Source organism: Alligator mississippiensis, chromosome 2 (genome assembly GCF_030867095.1).
Source record: "Alligator mississippiensis isolate rAllMis1 chromosome 2, rAllMis1, whole genome shotgun sequence".
In the NCBI taxonomy this organism is placed as follows: domain Eukaryota; kingdom Metazoa; phylum Chordata; order Crocodylia; family Alligatoridae; genus Alligator; species Alligator mississippiensis.
Genome location: NC_081825.1, coordinates 194,891,874 through 194,908,980, shown reverse-complemented (window position 1 = coordinate 194,908,980; position 17,107 = coordinate 194,891,874). Strand labels below are relative to the sequence as shown.

Sequence of the window (17,107 nt, the reverse complement as noted above, 5' to 3'; positions counted from 1 at the left end):
TTAGTCAGGTTAGACTAACCTGCAAAGATTTAATCAATTCAGGTTCAGGCTTTTTGAATGTCTGTCCCTAGCCTAAAGGTTTAGGTAATTTTTTTAAATAGTTCTGTAATATATAAGTATTACACAATATACCAGTATGCTTGTAAACTTTAATTTAGCTGGGAAAACATTCGTTTTAGTGGTTAATGTGTATCTAATTGTTTCCCCATAGGTTGATGGGATACTGTGTTTGGCTGACATTCTCACTGATAGTACCCATTCAGAAGCCACTCATGCAGAAGCAGCAGCAGTGATAGCACAGATCACATCGCCACATCTCACTTTCACTCAGCATCTTGGTAGCTTTCTAGAAAACATGGAGGAAATTGTAACAGCACTTGTCAGTAAGTACTAGAGATTTGTTTCAATCTCTTTTATTAGCATGACTGGAATTAGGGGGAAAGTGAGGTTTTGTTGAAATATTTCCTGCCATTTACAATATGTCCTGAAGGGCATATGCCTTTCTTTCCATTTGCAAGTATAATGTTCCCCAATACAAATCTCTATATAGTGACTGCATCTACACAAGACGCTGATTGTGCAATTGTTACTGCGCAGTTATTTAGTACTTGCATACATAAGTACTAAATAACTGCACAGTAACTCCAGTTACTGTGCAGTAGTGTCCCCAAATGGCTTTGTGCCATGTGATACTACTAAGCAGTAGTAACAAGCTACTGCACAGTCAGCATCTCATGTAGCTGAGTAATTTTAACTCCTGAAGCTGTAAATACTGCACTGGTTCCAATGATCTTCATTGTATGGTCAAAACTCCAACAAAATGTAGGTATGTTTGTGACAATAGTGAACTAAAATCTTAACTACAAGTTGGGCCTTCTTATCATCTTGCATATAATGATATAAATCATAACTCCATTATGACCAAATTAATAGACCAAAGTAAGTGTAAGACTGATGTGAATGAATGGAAAAACAAGCCCATTATTTTTTCTGCATGTGTATGATGCTTTACAAGAAAAGTACTATGTAATCCATTGGTTTTATGGAAAAATTCTGGCCTTTTCTGTAGGCCTGCAGTCCATGGAAAGATGAGATGGAATGCAAAGACAAAAAGCACACTGCAATGAATCAACAATTTAATACTATAGCATAAGTTTGGGGTGTTCTTTAAACCAGGTCAGGAAGGATTTTCTTGTAAATTAAGAAGGTAGTCTCAATAATTCGAAGCATCATTGTGTTTGCTTGTGGTCATTGCTGGATAAAGGAATCTGTCATTTCTAATATTGTGTTCCAGCCTAACACAGCATTCTAGCCTTTTCAAACACGTTTCCCCCCAAATTCAGTCCTTCATGTGGTTTAAGGATCATCTTGCCTGACCACCTGTAAATCGCATCCAGATGAATTTCACGAAGCTAACCTTTATCCTGAGCCCAATGCCTTCAGTTAGACCAAACCATTTCAGTCCTCCTGAGATTAAAATATATATTTTAGCAGAGAAAAGGACAGGGGAAGCTGGTACAATGGAATGGATTGATTAAATAGAAAACGTCCAGATGATCTTAGAATGGGGCAGGGATCGTCTGCTACAGGGAATAAGAAAAACTCCATTGTTTCTTTGCCAATCTGACATGAGTTGAAATTTCTGCCCAACCCCAAATCTGCTGTATCCTGACATTTCCCTGTTTGCTCACATGGTAAATAATGTCTCATTCTGCTCATTGCTATTATAAGTAGGCTGTTTTTCATAGACTGCTCTATACTACAGTGCAGTCTGCAGTACAGCAACACCCTGTCATCCTGTGGGCAGGGTCACTGAGAAGCAGGGTATTTTCTGTATTGTCTCTATCAAGACACCAGATGAAGCACTGTTGATAATAAGTGCCTGTGCTCAGCAGTATATAACTTAGAAAGAGAATCATTGTAACACTGGGAAAGCCTTTTTACAAATCAGTCACCAATTTCCTTATATATCAGAGGGCTTGATGAGATATATATGAGTAATTGAATTGCTTTTTTAATAAGCTTAATTTTTAAAACACTTGGAAATCAGATTGCCAGTGACTCAGACATTAGTTAAAATAAATGTGTACAGGAATTAAGATACAAGTGATGATGATAATAGTTGTGCTTAAGAAAAACGCACACAACTTTTTTTTTTTTAAAGAGAACTGAAAAAGAAATAAATTATACAGAATGATTTTGATTTTAAAGAAGAAGCTTTAGAGATAGTGAAATAGTATCACTGCCATGGACCAGTTCACTTTGTTCATCCGAATACTTTATCTCCTTTTAGTTAGGGCGTGTCCAGACGAGCGCACACATGAGGTTTGCGGCTCTGCAAACCTCACACGGTGAATGTACAACTGTGTGCCATGCTGCAAATTTGCAGAGCGGCGCTAAATTTGGTACCGGTATGTTCCGGTATCAAAAAACCCCCCACCCCACCACAAAAAGCAGCGTGGCACATGCAGCAGCAGCATGCACCACCAGAAATGGAACCTGTCTGTCCAGAGCTATACTGTGGGTGCTGGCCACACTCCATGCAGCTAGATCAGTGCCGCTGCGGTCCTGGAAGGCCCCCAGAACCCCAAGTAAGACTGGTTCCAGCACAGGCACTGGCTCTCTTGGAAATGCCTTCAATTCATAATGAATATTTATAAAGCACTATGAAAAAATAAAAGGCTCTATCATTGTTAAATATTATTATTCTTATGATAATTCTTTTTGGTTTTTGCCTTTTTTGTCTAGGCATTTTGCTGTTGTGATGTTAGTCACAAAAACTAACATTCCTAATTTACATTGACAAAAGGGAAAATTTGCATGCAACTTCAGATCAATATTTAACTCATGCATGAAGCTTTTCAGATTGGAAGAGTGAATGATTTCTTTTAATCAATATTTTCTGCATTTCTAGAATTGTGCCAAGAGGCCTCATCTGGTGAAGTTTTCCTCTTAGCTTCGGCGGCACTTGCCAATATTACATTTTTTGACACAATGGCTTGTGAGATGCTGCTTCAGTTGAATGCTATGAAGATTCTTCTTGCAGCTTGTTCAGACAGGCAAATAGTGGATACCCCATATTCTCGAGATCAGGTGAGTTGTTTCTGAACAAGCTGTTATGTTCATCAGGCCCATAGCAACCAGTGAAAGTCACTTATACTTGAAGTGGCACAACAGTTTCAGTTCTTATCTCCAGTTTTTTTTACATGTTTCAAATTTAATTTGGCCCATATTTTGCATGCATGGTCTCTTCCCAAATATGCCTGCTTTCTTCTATGTATGTTTGTATCTTTTAAACCTGAGTGATATTTAACATAGCTCTTACCAAAACCAAAGTTTTATATTTGGAGGTATATATTTTAGTTCTCACAGGAGTCAGAATCCTTTGTCTGGGATGAAACATGTACTTAAATTTAAGAAAATGTTGATTGTTAGAAAATTCTATAAAGTTTCCTTAAGCTCACAGGCTGATTTTTAGACACAGATGATCTTTGCATCTGTATGTAGCTAGTTATGGCTACAATCCTCAAGCATATTGCAGCTATAAATAGCTACACACAGATGTGTGGATCATCTAGTCCCGACTAAACATCTGTTTAAAAATTTGGGGTGACATACTGCCAAACTGTTACTACTCTCACCCAGCCCAAGGGCATGCTTGAACATATCAGGCATGATAAAACAGGAGTGCAGCGTTCGCTAGCTAACTTTTTTGGTAGAATAGTTCCTAAGGAGATACTCTGATGAAGGAGATTATCACTGAGGCTGTGATAACTTGTGCCCAGGGCCCTTTCTGTCCTCATCTGTCTCCTAGAGTTAGAGATAGTGAGACAAAAATGTTATAAAATAGAAAATGTTACCTCCTTCTGTGCAACACACTATCTTGGCCATGGTGTTTAGTTCATATCATTCTTTAGGCTCGTTCTCTATTTTTTCATATTCTCTGTCATTTTTGGTCACTTTCTTCTCTGTGAAAGCGAGCCTAATTTTTCTTCCTTTGAATTGTATGGTAAATTTACAATTCTTTTTAAATTTGGATTTGTAATTCGTTTTACAGTTCACTTTTGGAGCAAGAAGAGCTTCTTTAGAGGAGCAAGAGAGCTGTTAAAGTACCATATTTTCTAGCATCCAACACAAACCTTTTTTCCAAAAACCAGTTGCTAGAAATTGGACTTATGCATTATGTATAAGGAAATATGTTAACATGAGTTTATGGTACATAAGGTTCACGTGTATGTAATCCACAGGGAGCAGAACAGAGAACTAGTTGCTTCTACTCATTTACTTACTACAAGAAAAAATCTTTTTTCCCCTTTATTCTGCCTTTTGTAAATAAGGCACATATTTTATTCTGGGGTGTGAGTATGTATGAAAGCATAGCAAATGGCTTATTATTATATCAGCCAATTGGCTGTCTCAATCTCCTGAACTTTCCTAGCCTGTCTTGCAGGATATTTTGTTAATTAAAGTAACAGGAAACTTCTGACTGGCAGATTTTTCCACAAAACGGAGGAATCTGGCCCACAGTAATCAGGAAGAGCCAGGAAGCAAAGTGACGATGCTCAAGAAGGGTTGGTATGTAGGTAGAAATGAGATGGTGTCTAGTTTCATTGTTATTTTTACCAATATAGCAGTAGATTTTGTAATTAAAGATCATCCTGCTGCCTGTATGCTTCTGTGTGGTGCCCAGTGAATGCTTGAATGCTGCTGACCTTAATTTAAAAAAAATGTGAGTGCTGCTGGCCAAGAAGTTTTAGGAACATAAAAATCCTTTTAATGATTATTTTTATAGGACTTGAGGCCTTATATTGTGGTTACTCTGTGCTGTTTTCTGGGTATTCAGGGCTCATTATTTCCCTTCATCACAGTACTGTAGCCAGTTCTGGTAGTTCTGGGCTGTTTCAACCTTTCTATAAGGAAAACCTAGGACAGAGAGCTAAAGTGGCTAATCCTCGATAAAGTCCTTATGATGGTGGTGGGTTCATCCCAGTTATTCTGCTGAAGTCCCTATCACTGCATATCACAAATCATGCAGCAGAGCCATCCCTGAAATTATGGTGATCCCAGAGATCTGAGCCCTTAAGGAATCAGGAGAGAATTGGGCTACCTACATGATGACTTTCTGCCACTGCATGGGCTCTCTTCCTCCCCAGCCATTTCTACCTGCCATTTGTAGCTTTCTTCAGCCATAGATTCTGAACAAGATTTGATTCAAGAAGTTATCTTACAGTGGTGATGGTTACAACATTGCAGAAAGGTGAATGTGTACCTGCATTTTGTCTACTTTGATAGCTAGTGTGTTGTTTGGAATGTGTGCCCAGTTGCTGTGGTGATCAGAAAATAGATGCCATTACAAAAATATAAACATATTATCTGTTTGTAAAGGTATTACACTTTCGATATATGGATTTTGAAAACTCATCATTTAATTTTGTTTTTACACACATAATATATAAGATAACTTATTTGGATATTCCATCATTTGCCAGGTAGTCAGTGGATGTGGTTCCATGATAATTGTTATGCATATCAGAGTTAATAGTGTTTTGGAAAATGATTCATGGAGTATCTTTTTTTTTAAATTTGCTATTGCCACTAGGCCTGTTTTTAATGGACAAATATTCTTTTTGAAAGATTGAGTCAGCTCTGTCAATAAAATAGGTGGTTTAGTAATGCTAGAGTCAAAATATAGCCTATGTTTAAGTGATTAAATAAGCAATGATATAGGAATAGCATTGATATCAAAAGTCACGTTGCCATAAGTAAATCAGAGATAATCTAATTGCAATAAAGTACTATACAGTAGTTCCTCAAACATAATGTTGGTGGCTTCCAAAAGGTAGATAAATTTAAATAAAGCAATCTTTCTAATAGAGGTCTACCTACTATCTATAATTATGTTACTCTTGTGGTGTCACTCTTGATTTTTTTTATTATTATTATTTCCTGTAGTGGACTCAAAGAAGATCAATAGTATACCTTAGACCAGTGGGGGCTAACCTTTTTGCCGAGTGTTCCACAAATTAGCCATGCAACTTCCCAGAGTGCAACTCTGGTCCCTTTCCAATATCTATCCTGTTGTTCTGCTTTCTGCTCCCTACTCTGTGCTCTATTTTCTGCTTCCCACCCTGTGTTACTGTGCTGTCTGCCCCTTCCCTGATCTGCTGCATGCCACACATAGAGGCTGCCCATGCCTGAGGCTGGCAACCCCTGCTGTAGAGGAAGGGGTTTTCTTGTGGCCAAATATCTGAAGTATGAAGCTCTGAGTGCTATCTCTATCTTGTGCCAAACACTTGTTATGAACAAATTACTTAGGTGACCTTGGGCAATTACTTATGTGACCTTGTAACATTCCTGTACCTCAGCATCTCCATCTAGAACACTCTTGCAAGAAAGCTGTTATTGTTCAGTGTGAATCTCCTCCAGTGACAAAAAACTAATAGACAAATCCAAATCAGTCAACTAAATGGGATTCAGGTAAACCTTAAATGCCTTTGTCACAAAATGTAATCCAAATCAACCCCTCTCGAGTAGGCACCAGTTCTACAGATAGGGACACGCGGGCAACAAACTGTGGCTCTGCCCTGGGCCCTGTACTGTCACCGTGTTGGGATCCAAGCCCTGGTCCTGGCTCCCGCCTGCCTGTCCTGCTCCTGAACACTGCTCCCCACCTGCCTGTGGCCCCATTCCATCTGCCCACCTGAGCATGGCCGGACCATGGGCTTCTTGCTGATCTGCCCAACTGAGCATGACCCTGCCCACTCTGCCTGGTGCCTTCAGCAGTGGCTGTGGGGTGGACAGGTTGGGGTGCCTAGGCATCAGGGCTGGATCCATTGGAGTCAGCAGCACTGGCTTCAGTAGCTAGAAGGAGCCACCACTGCTGGGGCTTCTGGGAAGCTGAGTCCAGTTGCTGTGCTGCCTCAGCCCTAGGGGTGGCAGGACCAGCTGTACCGTGGCCCAGGCTACCCCCTGCACCTGGCTAGGAGGCCAGATAGAATCCCTTGGTGGGCCAGATCCAGCCCGTGAGCTGTGTTTTGCCCACCCCTGTGTTAGAGGACCGGAAAGCAGGGGTTTGGCTAGGAGCTATCAAGTCTTCCCCATGCCTGCCCACTTGCCAGCTCTTTGGTGGCAGTATAAACTCCAGGATTGGCCCTCTGCCAGGTACATCAGCCTGGATTGGCCCCCTGCTGGTCTGGATTAGGACTTGCTGGCTCCCTACAGGCCCAGATATTGGGGCCCTACTCAACTGCTCCCCATGTCCCACTGTACTCCAGCTCCTGGTTCCCCACTCATCTGTAGGGAAGCAGATGTCTGGGAACAAACTGCCCATTTGTGGTGGCTGGGAGGATTCCTCTTCCCTGTTTTGCTCCCAGCCTGGGGGAAGACTTTGGGTGCTGGGCTCACAATGGAGTATAGGTTGTGGTGGTGGTGGGGGGGGGGGGAGGTTCTCCTTCCCTGCTGCTCCTGGGCCCCCTTTGGCCTTCACTGCCTGTGCTGGGTCACATATCCAGCCTGTACTGCTTTCACTTGGCTTCACACCTGCTTGCTCAATTGCTAGTCCCCACAGTGACTGCCTGGCAGCTCCCCATGGGGGAAAGGGGAGAGGCAGCCATCTGGGTGCATAGAGGGCTGCCAGGCCCACCCACCCACCTCCTGTGGCAGTCTGGCAGCTCCCTCCTCCCTGCCTTCCTCTGCCCCTTCCCTCAACACCCATCCAATCCTGTCCCTCTTCATCCCTTTTCCCAAACTCAGATGCTGCACACTCACCTGCCACCTGGCTGTCCCCAGCTGTCAGTCCAGGGCCACCGAGTTCTTTGTGACTAGCATCCATGCTGGGAGCAGTGCTTCCTGGGATGCTGGAAGACTGCAAATTGAGCATTTTATCTTAGTGGTGGAGCTAGACGTTAAAGTAACTCAAGCTAGGTAGGAGGGTTCAAAGATAATCCTTGCCTGAAGTGGCAAAATTTAAGATGCCTGGAGCAGTGGTTTTCAACTGGGGGGCCACAGCCCCCTGGGAAGCCACAACCAGGTTTCAGGGGGTCTGCCCAGTTTTTCCCAGTGTAGGGAGGAGCTGCCTCAGTCCCCCAGGGGTGAGGAGAATCCCGAGGAAGGGATGGAGGTGGATCCGCCCTGCCTGGCCCAGCCTCACAGCCTCCATCTTGTGGGCAGCACTGTGGGTGGGCAGGTGAGGCTCCATGCTGCTGCTGTTTGGGTGAGTCGGGGCCCAGGGCTCCCTGCTGCCAGTCCCCACCCACTGCACCTGGACCATGCAGGCAGGACTGGGGAGCCTGGTAGTTGTTGTGGCACAGGTGGGCTGTGGAGTTTTATAGCATGTTGGGGTAGAGCAGAGATGGGGGTGGGGGCTCAGGAAGAAAAAGGTTGAGAACCCTTGGCCGAGGGCTGGCACACAGCCCTTGTTAAAGAGAATTAATATGAGGATGCCTGTATTTTAAGTGCAAATAACATGGAACCTCACCCTTAGGGTTCTGCACTTCCTCAGAAACATCTTAGTCTGATTGTTAGCCTTTGACATCTTACATAGGCAGGAGTGTTTATACATTCCCAGGAGTTTTTATACATTTTATATTAGATAGTTATTGAATAAAAAAAACAGAAATTACCTTGGTATCAGGGATGTTACCATAACCAGTAGTTAGGTGCCTGCCTTTCTGGCACACTGGTACCAAGTGGCTGAAGGCAGCTAGTGTGCAGCTGTCAGTAAGGGCCTTATTACACCTTATGGTGTGAGCCACACACAAGTTGATCAATGTGAGTGCTAGTTTGGAGCAGTCGCACCCTTTGTCTAGGAACCTTCTCTGACTGTCCCCTACCTGCACAGTGGTGACTTGCCACTAGAGGCCTGGTGATCAGGGGGAGGATTAGGAGCTGTAGCTGTGAGTTGCCACAAGAGGGCTAGTGAGGCAGGATAGACTTCTATTCCTGCTCTACAGGCAGGGTTGTAAAGGATCCTAGTATACTGGAGGACTTCAAGTTGGGCAGCACATACCTGGGGAGTAGCAATGCCTTAATGGAACAGGATCTGCATAATGCAGATCAGAGATAATCCTGTCCTGGAGTGGTATAACTTTGAGAAGCATAACAGTGCTTAAAACCGCTTTCAGGTGTTAATGTTCAGACAACCCAGGAGTTGAGAGCTCCAGGAGTTGCCCCAAACTACCGTGTAACAAGGCCCTAAGGCGTCAGAGTTTAAACACACACTGTGTCTAATGCTTCCAATTGGCTAGCTGTGCTTAAAATTTCTGAATCTTCCTGTAGATGCTAATTCTCCCATACCCTGTATAGGGATCCAAAGTGCCTCCCCCTCACTACTTGGATTATTCATTTGCAGCAAGCAAATCAATTTGAAGCAGATTTTAGGTGTGCTAAAGTCTAAGTAGAAACATCTCCAAGGATGATGTGGATCTGGCCCTAAATCAGTGGTTCCCAACCTCAGATCGCAACCCAAATGAGGCTTGCGGGGACAATGCCAGGAGCACCGCACACAAAAGATGAACCACACCGCATGCCAGGAGCTCTCCTATCCCCGCCCCCAGGCTGCTGCTGCTGCATTCCACTCCCAGCAGTGGGTTGCAGCAAAAAAAGGCTGGGGACCACTGCCCTAAATGAATGAAATCCTACTATAGAGTGGGACATTGGACACCTATTTATGACCTAGAGAAATTGTATCTCTCCAAAACACTTCCAGAAGTAACCATCTAAAATCCTTCTCTCTCCTCATCCCTGTGTCAAAATCAGAAGCTGTGAAAGACATGATATAAAGCTTAGGAGGAAGAGCGGGAAACTACTGCACATTTCAGTAATGAAAGTCAGAATAAGAGACCTTATGTGGCTTGACCTATTGCTTTTATATCACCAGTGGACATCACTGAGTACTCACCTTTTCTGTTAGTACCTGTATCTGTCACGATTTTCTGAATATCAGATTTCCTTGTGCTCAGGGACCTCAACCTTCTCTGGTCAGATAAGATTGGCATTCTTCTGAGTTTGTGGACTGCATGCATCACATTGCCTTCATGGACCTTTAGCACTGTCAGAAACAGGCTTTAATTAAAAGCCTGTCTCACTCAGGGACTCCTCTATTGTTGACATCTTCCTATTCTGTATATCAGGATAATAATTTGAAATATGTTAAGAGAAATGTTCCCTCTGAATTCCCACTTGTCTCGTCTCCTCAGTGTTGCTAATGTTCTCACCTTACCTGTGAAGTTGTGGTGCTGTATCTAACAGCTTTTGGTCTTCTGTGATCCAGCGGGACGTGGAATTAATGTGCAGCGAACATGACTGTTTTAATGCAGCTGTATCAATGTTTGTCTGGTTTAAATCTTCGTGAGTCATATTTCAAAAAGTCTATGAGATGAGATGAAATCCTTTGAGTCAGTCATAGAAACTCATGATTATCAAGTCATTCTTTCTGGTTTTACATATCACCCATCTGCCTTTTCCATTTTTTGTAACTTCTAGCTGGAGAAACTGTTGGATTTGAAGTCATATCCTCTTCTTCTCAGCACTTGGCTTTGAAGTCATTGACCCTTTTTCCTTAAGATTTGAGAGCCTTCTGTTTCCTTGAGACAGCCCTAAAAAAATCCTGCTGCATTTTATCAGAAATTTTAGGGAGAGGAGAGCAAAGAATATTTATGATCCAGGCATTTGGGTTGACTTTTGAAAGACTCAAGGGAGTTAGGTGGCTAGTTCCAAGTGGAAATTCAATGGCAGTTGGATGCCTAACTCTGTTACTCTCTTTTTAAAATCCCAGACTTAAAATTAAATTACTGCAATGGATTTTCTTTTTTCAACCAGAATATCTAGAATATCACCTAGTTCATTCATTTCTGCTAACTCTTTATCCTCTAGGTTCTTCTCAGTATCATTAAGTTTGTAGCATTTTTGCCTTTGCTGTCCAGCTATCCCCATATTTGGATGCCAGTATTTAGCCCACCGTATGTTTGCCTGAGAATTAGGTATGGGGGACTTGAGATGAAATTTGACCAATGACTGATTCTATCCATAGTGGGCGTAGAGTCAAACAGAATGGCATAAAATTATGAATACAAAACAAGTCAAAATCCTTATATGGGAGAAAAAAAGAAGCTCATGAAGACTTTGTCCAAGCCCAGTTGGTAGTGTTCTCCTCCTGAAGAGGAGATGGGGGCTACCAACTCTGCTGACCTTACCAGTGTCTTAGTAGGGTCTTGGTTTGTACAGGAGGAGAGATATCTCTGTATCCTGCTACACCTCCATTTCTAGTCTTCTTCAAAGGGATCAGGGGTAAGAGAAAAGAGCTCTTACCTGGCTTAAGGCCACCTATGCTAATATTTTGAACTAAGCCACTTGCAGTGTCACACAGAAGGCCAGTGTCAGGAGCAGAACCCACTTACGATGGTCACAAGTATGATTTCAGGCAAGTAACCTATAGTTTCCTATTCCTTTTCTGATCCAAGACAGTGATGGAGGCAATCCTTGTCTCAGCATTTGAACTGTGAAAAAGTCGAGGCACATGATCTGCCATGCTGTCTGGGAGCTATTATCTTTTCATACCACTGACCACTGGCTAAAGTACTCTGACCCTAGATACAAGATCACCTGAGGTGATTAAAGGTATGCACAGCATGTTTCTTAAACTGTGCTTCTGTTAATATCCAGTCCTGCAAAAGAACTGCTAATTGATCTGTTGCTTGAGTTTCCTCTGCCCAAGATATTTCAGATATGCACTGTGGCTGCATAATATAATAGGATCTAGCAGCCCTTAATGTATTTCACTTGACATGCCCAAATGGCATTTATACAGGAAACCCTCACTATATGCAGTTTCAAATATTCATAAATGCCGAACCCACATCTTAAATACACTTACAGGAGCTCCTCGGGGGCTCTGCACTTGTCGCCGCCAGGCTCCTGCCACCGCTGCCAGGCTTCCGCCACTGCCAGTGCAACCGTGCCCCCCCACCAGCTGCCAGGGGCACTGCATTCATGCTGTTCATGAACACAGTGCTGTATTCGCGGATTTTGCCATTCGTGGGGATCTCCAGAACAGATCCCCCGTGAATAGCGAGGGTTGCCTGTACACAGTTCTCAATGCTGTTTTGTCTTCTGAATTCTGGTTCATGTACCAGAAACAAAATGGAGATGGAAGGACAGAGTCTCCCATGTTTTTAGCTCAACAACTTAATGGATAGGCTACTCACACAGTAAGTAGGAGGCCCAGGTCACATGATAGGTATTATTCAGCCCTTCTCTTGACACTGGCCCACTGGACAGCTGAGAGAGAGAGGGCCCCGTAGGGCCAGGAGGGTGAGAGTTTGTGTAGCCACATAGCTATTAAGATGAATGTTGCTCTGCATGGGAGAGAACCCTTGATTCTAGCTTGGTCCTTTCTCCCAATGTGGCAGAAATTGCTATGCTGCTCTGTGTTCATTTTGTGCAATGACTAGTAAATTCAAAATCCAATAGCTCAGCTTCAAGAGGACTTGAAAGTACCTAGCCTGTGGCCTGATGGTGGGAGCATGGTGCTGGGAAACAGACATAGTTTTTGTATTGCTTAGGGATGAGGTCTGGAACAGGGGTCAGCAACATTTTTGGGCAGAATGCCAAAAACACCTACAACCTTGACTTGTAAGATATTGGCGTGCCAGGAACAGATAGTGGGGAAGCTGCAAGGGGCCCAATCTTTGTGACAGTGCAGTCCTCGCCCCTTTCTTACCATCCACCCCAAGGTACATGTGTCAAACAAACTGCTTTCATGTGCCACACTCTGGCACCCATGCTGAGGGTTGCCTATCCCAGGTCTAGAACCTGGGCCTCATACTTCCTGGGTGAGTGTCCTAATCATTAAGTTATTGTGTTAAAGCATAGAAGGATTCTTTTCTTCTTCCTAGTTCTCTGGCAACCAGCACCTACTAATTAGGTTTTTGCTTGGCTACAATTTTGGCACTTATGCACATACCTGGGTGAGTATACAGCTCTAACTACCTGCCTGGCTAGCATGTTCAGTAGCTGTGTAGATGCTCATGTGTTCATACTGCATGTAGAGTAGGATCACAAACTGTGTGTAAGTGCCAAAAACATCACTTACATGGCTGGATAAGTATCCTTTGGGCACATAAAGTGAAATAGGATCTAGCCATAAGTGTCCTGATGTAGTGGCACTTACCTTAGGCATTGAAACCAATGAAATGAAACCAATTCATATGCCTATTATAATAAGTAGTGAGGTAATTCCTGAGGATTTAACAGAGATGATAAATTGCATAATTAAATTCCACAAAATACTTAGGAAATTAAACAAGAAATGTCGGTTGCCAGTAACAGATATAAAAATAAGAACAAGGCCACAATCCATAAAAACTGCTTTACATGAACTCTAGCAGGGCCATTTATATTACTGGTATCCTAATTAGTTTTCTACAAAAGACCGTAATAAGATCCCCAAAGAATGTGCCACTTCCTTTTCTATTCATCTCTGCATTTATATACCAAATTAGATTCTTTCAACACCGGCAAGAAAATGTATGCAATTGTTTTGGCCATGTGGCAGGGTACTGTAGGTGCTTGCCACTTTCAGGGCCTGAAGCTAGCAGCTGGTAGGTGCCCGATGATGGCAGCCATTTTGGATCCAGGGCTGCCCATATAAACAGGGCATTTTTGCTGCGGGAGGGCCAGGCAACAACATCGCCTGGCTGTGGGGCTGCTGGTATCATCTGGAGGTAGGGGAGTAGCTGTAGGGGATGGTTGGGAGGCTCCTGGTCCTGGCCATGACCTAAAACTGCACTCTGCAGGGAGTGGGTGGCTTGGTGGGGCTCTCAGTGGCGTGGGAGCCCCCAGGAAATGCCAGTTATCACCCTGGTGGAAGGTAGGTAGGGGCACCTTAACCCTAGCCCTCACCTTTGGGTGGGTTTGCTTACCATTGGAGGTAGTTGTGGGGTGCAAGCCCCAAGGAGAAGAGTGGGGCCAGGTATGGCTGTGGCCACCTGAGCCCTGTGGGGTTGTGAGACCCCGAGAGGGAAAGTTGGGGGCACACTTGCATAGCATCAGAGGTAGTTGGGGCCAGGCATGGCTGTGGCCACCTGAGCCCACCGGGGAGTGAACCTTCCCCCTGTGGCCCAAGTGAGGGGGCGGTATGTAGCCCCAAGTGAGGGGCAGGGTTGTGGAGCCCCAGTGAGGGGGTAGCCCCAGTGAAGGGGGCCGAGATCTGTAGCCCCAAGTGAGCGGCTGTGTGGTAGCCCCAAGTGAGGGGGCAGAGTTGTGGAGTCCCAGTGAGGGGGTAGCCCCAAGTAAGGGGTAGAGATCTGCTAGTCCCAAGTGAGGGGGAAGAGTTGTGGAGCCCCAGTGAGGGGGTAGCCCTAAGTAAGGGACAGAGATCTGGTAGCCCCAAGTGAGGGGGGGGGGGTGTGATGTGGAGCCCCAAGCAAGGGGAGTAGGCCCAGGAAGTTTTTGGATGCCTGAGACCGAAGTTTGGGCCAGAGGCTGAGTGAATGGGGGCTCTGTGCCAGAGTGAGAGAGGTGAGTCCTGACCCTGGTAAGTCTTCCACTGCTGGGAGGCTAAGTGTGGGTCAAATGTAAGATCTGAAGTAGCACCATGATCTGCTGCCCCAGGGGGGGAGTGAGAGTCCCCTGTGATACCTTGGGGCACCAGTCATGGTGTGAGGTACCCCAGCTCCCCACATCCAGGAAGGTGGACCCAGAGTGAAAGGAGCTAGTGAGGCTGGGAGTAGAGTGCCCCTCAACTGGTCCATGCTGGGGCCAGGACCAGGAAGGTCAAAAGGGCCAGGCACCCACTGCAAGGGACACCCAGAGTTGTGGGCCTGGGACCCTGCCTGGCCTTTGAGGTGAGGCCAGGGCCTGTGTATGGCTGAAGGTCCTGAGTGGGGACCACACCCAAGAGGGGAGCCAGCTACAAGGAGCTCAGCAGCCAAATGAAGGTGGCATAGGCTGCCTGAGTGGAGGGATCAAAGGAGGGTCCTGCCAGGAGGATTCTGGAGCCTAGTGTGGGGCTGGTGTGACTGTTAACATCTGGATGCCATCTGCGAGGCTTGGGCCGCGGTGTACGGAGCCACAGGCCACTTCTCATGTTTCAAGCATAGGCAATGTAACTGCATGAAATTCAGCCATGACAAGCATTGCAAATATTTAAACTTAAGGGTCAGATACTAAATGTCTAAGGGCATATGTAGATGAAATGGGGGCCCTAAATTGAAGCGGTGGGTTTTAAAAAACACCGCTTCAATTTAGGGCAGATTTAAACTCCTGAGTCATGCACACACCCTGCTGATTTACCTGCCTCTGGTGGGGAGGGGAGGGTGAGCGGTCAGCAGGCAGAGTGGTCCCTGGGCTGCAGGGGGGCTGGTGCTTCCCTCCATGGTAGCGGTGCCTCCACCCCCGCAGGCAGCACCCTCCTGCATACACCGAACTCGGGTGGTCCTGGGAGACACTGCAGCTACAGAGGGAAGCACTGGGCCCTTGCACAGCTCAGGCAGGCAGGCTCCGGGGGGGGGGGGGGGGGGGAGAGAGAGAGAGATCAGTCTCGCCACTTTTCTTGGGCGGAGCCTGCTTTCCTGGGCTGCTGCCAGGCTGCCTGCATGGCTTCCTAGAGAGCCGTGGAGCTGCAGAGCCCAGTGCTTCGTTCCATGGCTTTAGGGGCAGCAAACTAAAACTCCTTGAAGGAATTTTAGTTTGTTGTGCCCCAAATCATTTAAGGTGCATTATGTCACCGAATTTCCTACAGCAGCTGGAATTAATGCGCAATATGCTGTCGAGGAGTGCAATCACCTACACCATTCAAGCGGTACAAAAGCATTCAGGCCACTTTAAAGTGTCATACATACATGCCTCTCATTTTGTCTACACACCACTATACAAAAGTCCCAACTCAGATAATTTTTCCATTCGGTCTAAATCCTGGTGCTGTACTTTTGGGTTGGATGCAATGTAAGGTAACAAAGGTGAGAAATGCCAATATATGGGACACCACACTATGAATCAAAACACTGGGAGTGAAGCCCTAGTGGAACTGAAATCAATAAATTTCATTTATTTCAGTGGGACCAGAATTTAACTGTTGGGATCTGTTCCTGGCAGGCATTCATTCTTGGCAATTTAGCATGTGGGCTATTTAACATGTAACTTTTTAGAATGGGACAAACAATACTTGTCCATTATGTAAAGTGTCTCTGGAAGAGAAGTATTATACCAGCACTGCTTAATACAGTTTTTATTCTCCATCTCATCCTGCTGGATTCTCAGCACTGTCAGGCTGATGCAGACAATGAGCTATATGTTCACCAGAAATGACGCAAAGGACATGCTGTAGGCTTCATATTATGGCCAAGTCATGATATAGTCCATACTATGTAATGAAATAAGAGAACTTGGCTCTGCAAATAATATGAATTAAAGGAAGGCAAGGACTTGAAAATATACAGAAACTGTGAATAAGAGAAAGCATCTCCACCGTGCCATAGGTTAGAGGTTTATTTTGCTTTAATTCCTCATGCTGAACCCCATAGCTTCCAGAATGCCCCTTGTAGCTATCTGGAGCCATGTTGTGGAAGAAGCCCTGTGTTTCCTCTCATACCTCTTGCTCTTTATTAGTCCTATGTAAATGAATAACTGCAGATGCCAACATCTGCCTGCAACTGCTTCTGCCCATTATAAACCAACTACTCAACAAAATCGTACATACATCTGGGTACCACTGCTTCCCTCTCTGAGAGAAAAATAGATTCACATCCAAATATGCCCTACTGCTCCACACAGAACTGAATTTTTTTCCTCTGTACCAGACTTACCATAGGCAATTCACTCTTATTTTAGAAGTTTTTTAGTATAGATGCTGCACCTAATAGATTTGCCCCTTCAAGCTGATGATTTTACAGCAATACTTGCTTTCAGATAGTAACTTGAAAAAAGCATTATTGCTGCCTCCAGGTGGTATAATTTGATGAAGGTAGGATGTTTTTAATTTACATTTAAAATGGGGAAATTTAACAAGACTCCATGTTGCATCTTATAAATTGCCAGACTTTAGTTGATTCATTTAAGTGAAATACTATGCACACTCATAATATATAGTAGAAAAATTAATTTTACTTAA

General features: G+C 44.5%; 1 protein-coding gene across 5 annotated transcripts in view; it reads left to right on the top strand.

Moving 5' to 3' along the window:
• The window catches only part of INSC (INSC spindle orientation adaptor protein), a 289,967-nt gene that overhangs the window by 249,223 nt on the left and 23,637 nt on the right, over positions 1 to 17,107 (top strand). For all 5 annotated transcript variants that reach the window (XM_019477191.2, XM_019477192.2, XM_019477193.2 and 2 more), the window contains 2 exons: positions 212 to 383; positions 2,915 to 3,093. In XM_019477191.2, the coding sequence (XP_019332736.2) occupies positions 212 to 383; positions 2,915 to 3,093 (351 nt within the window). The remainder of the gene's footprint in view (positions 1 to 211; positions 384 to 2,914; positions 3,094 to 17,107) is intronic.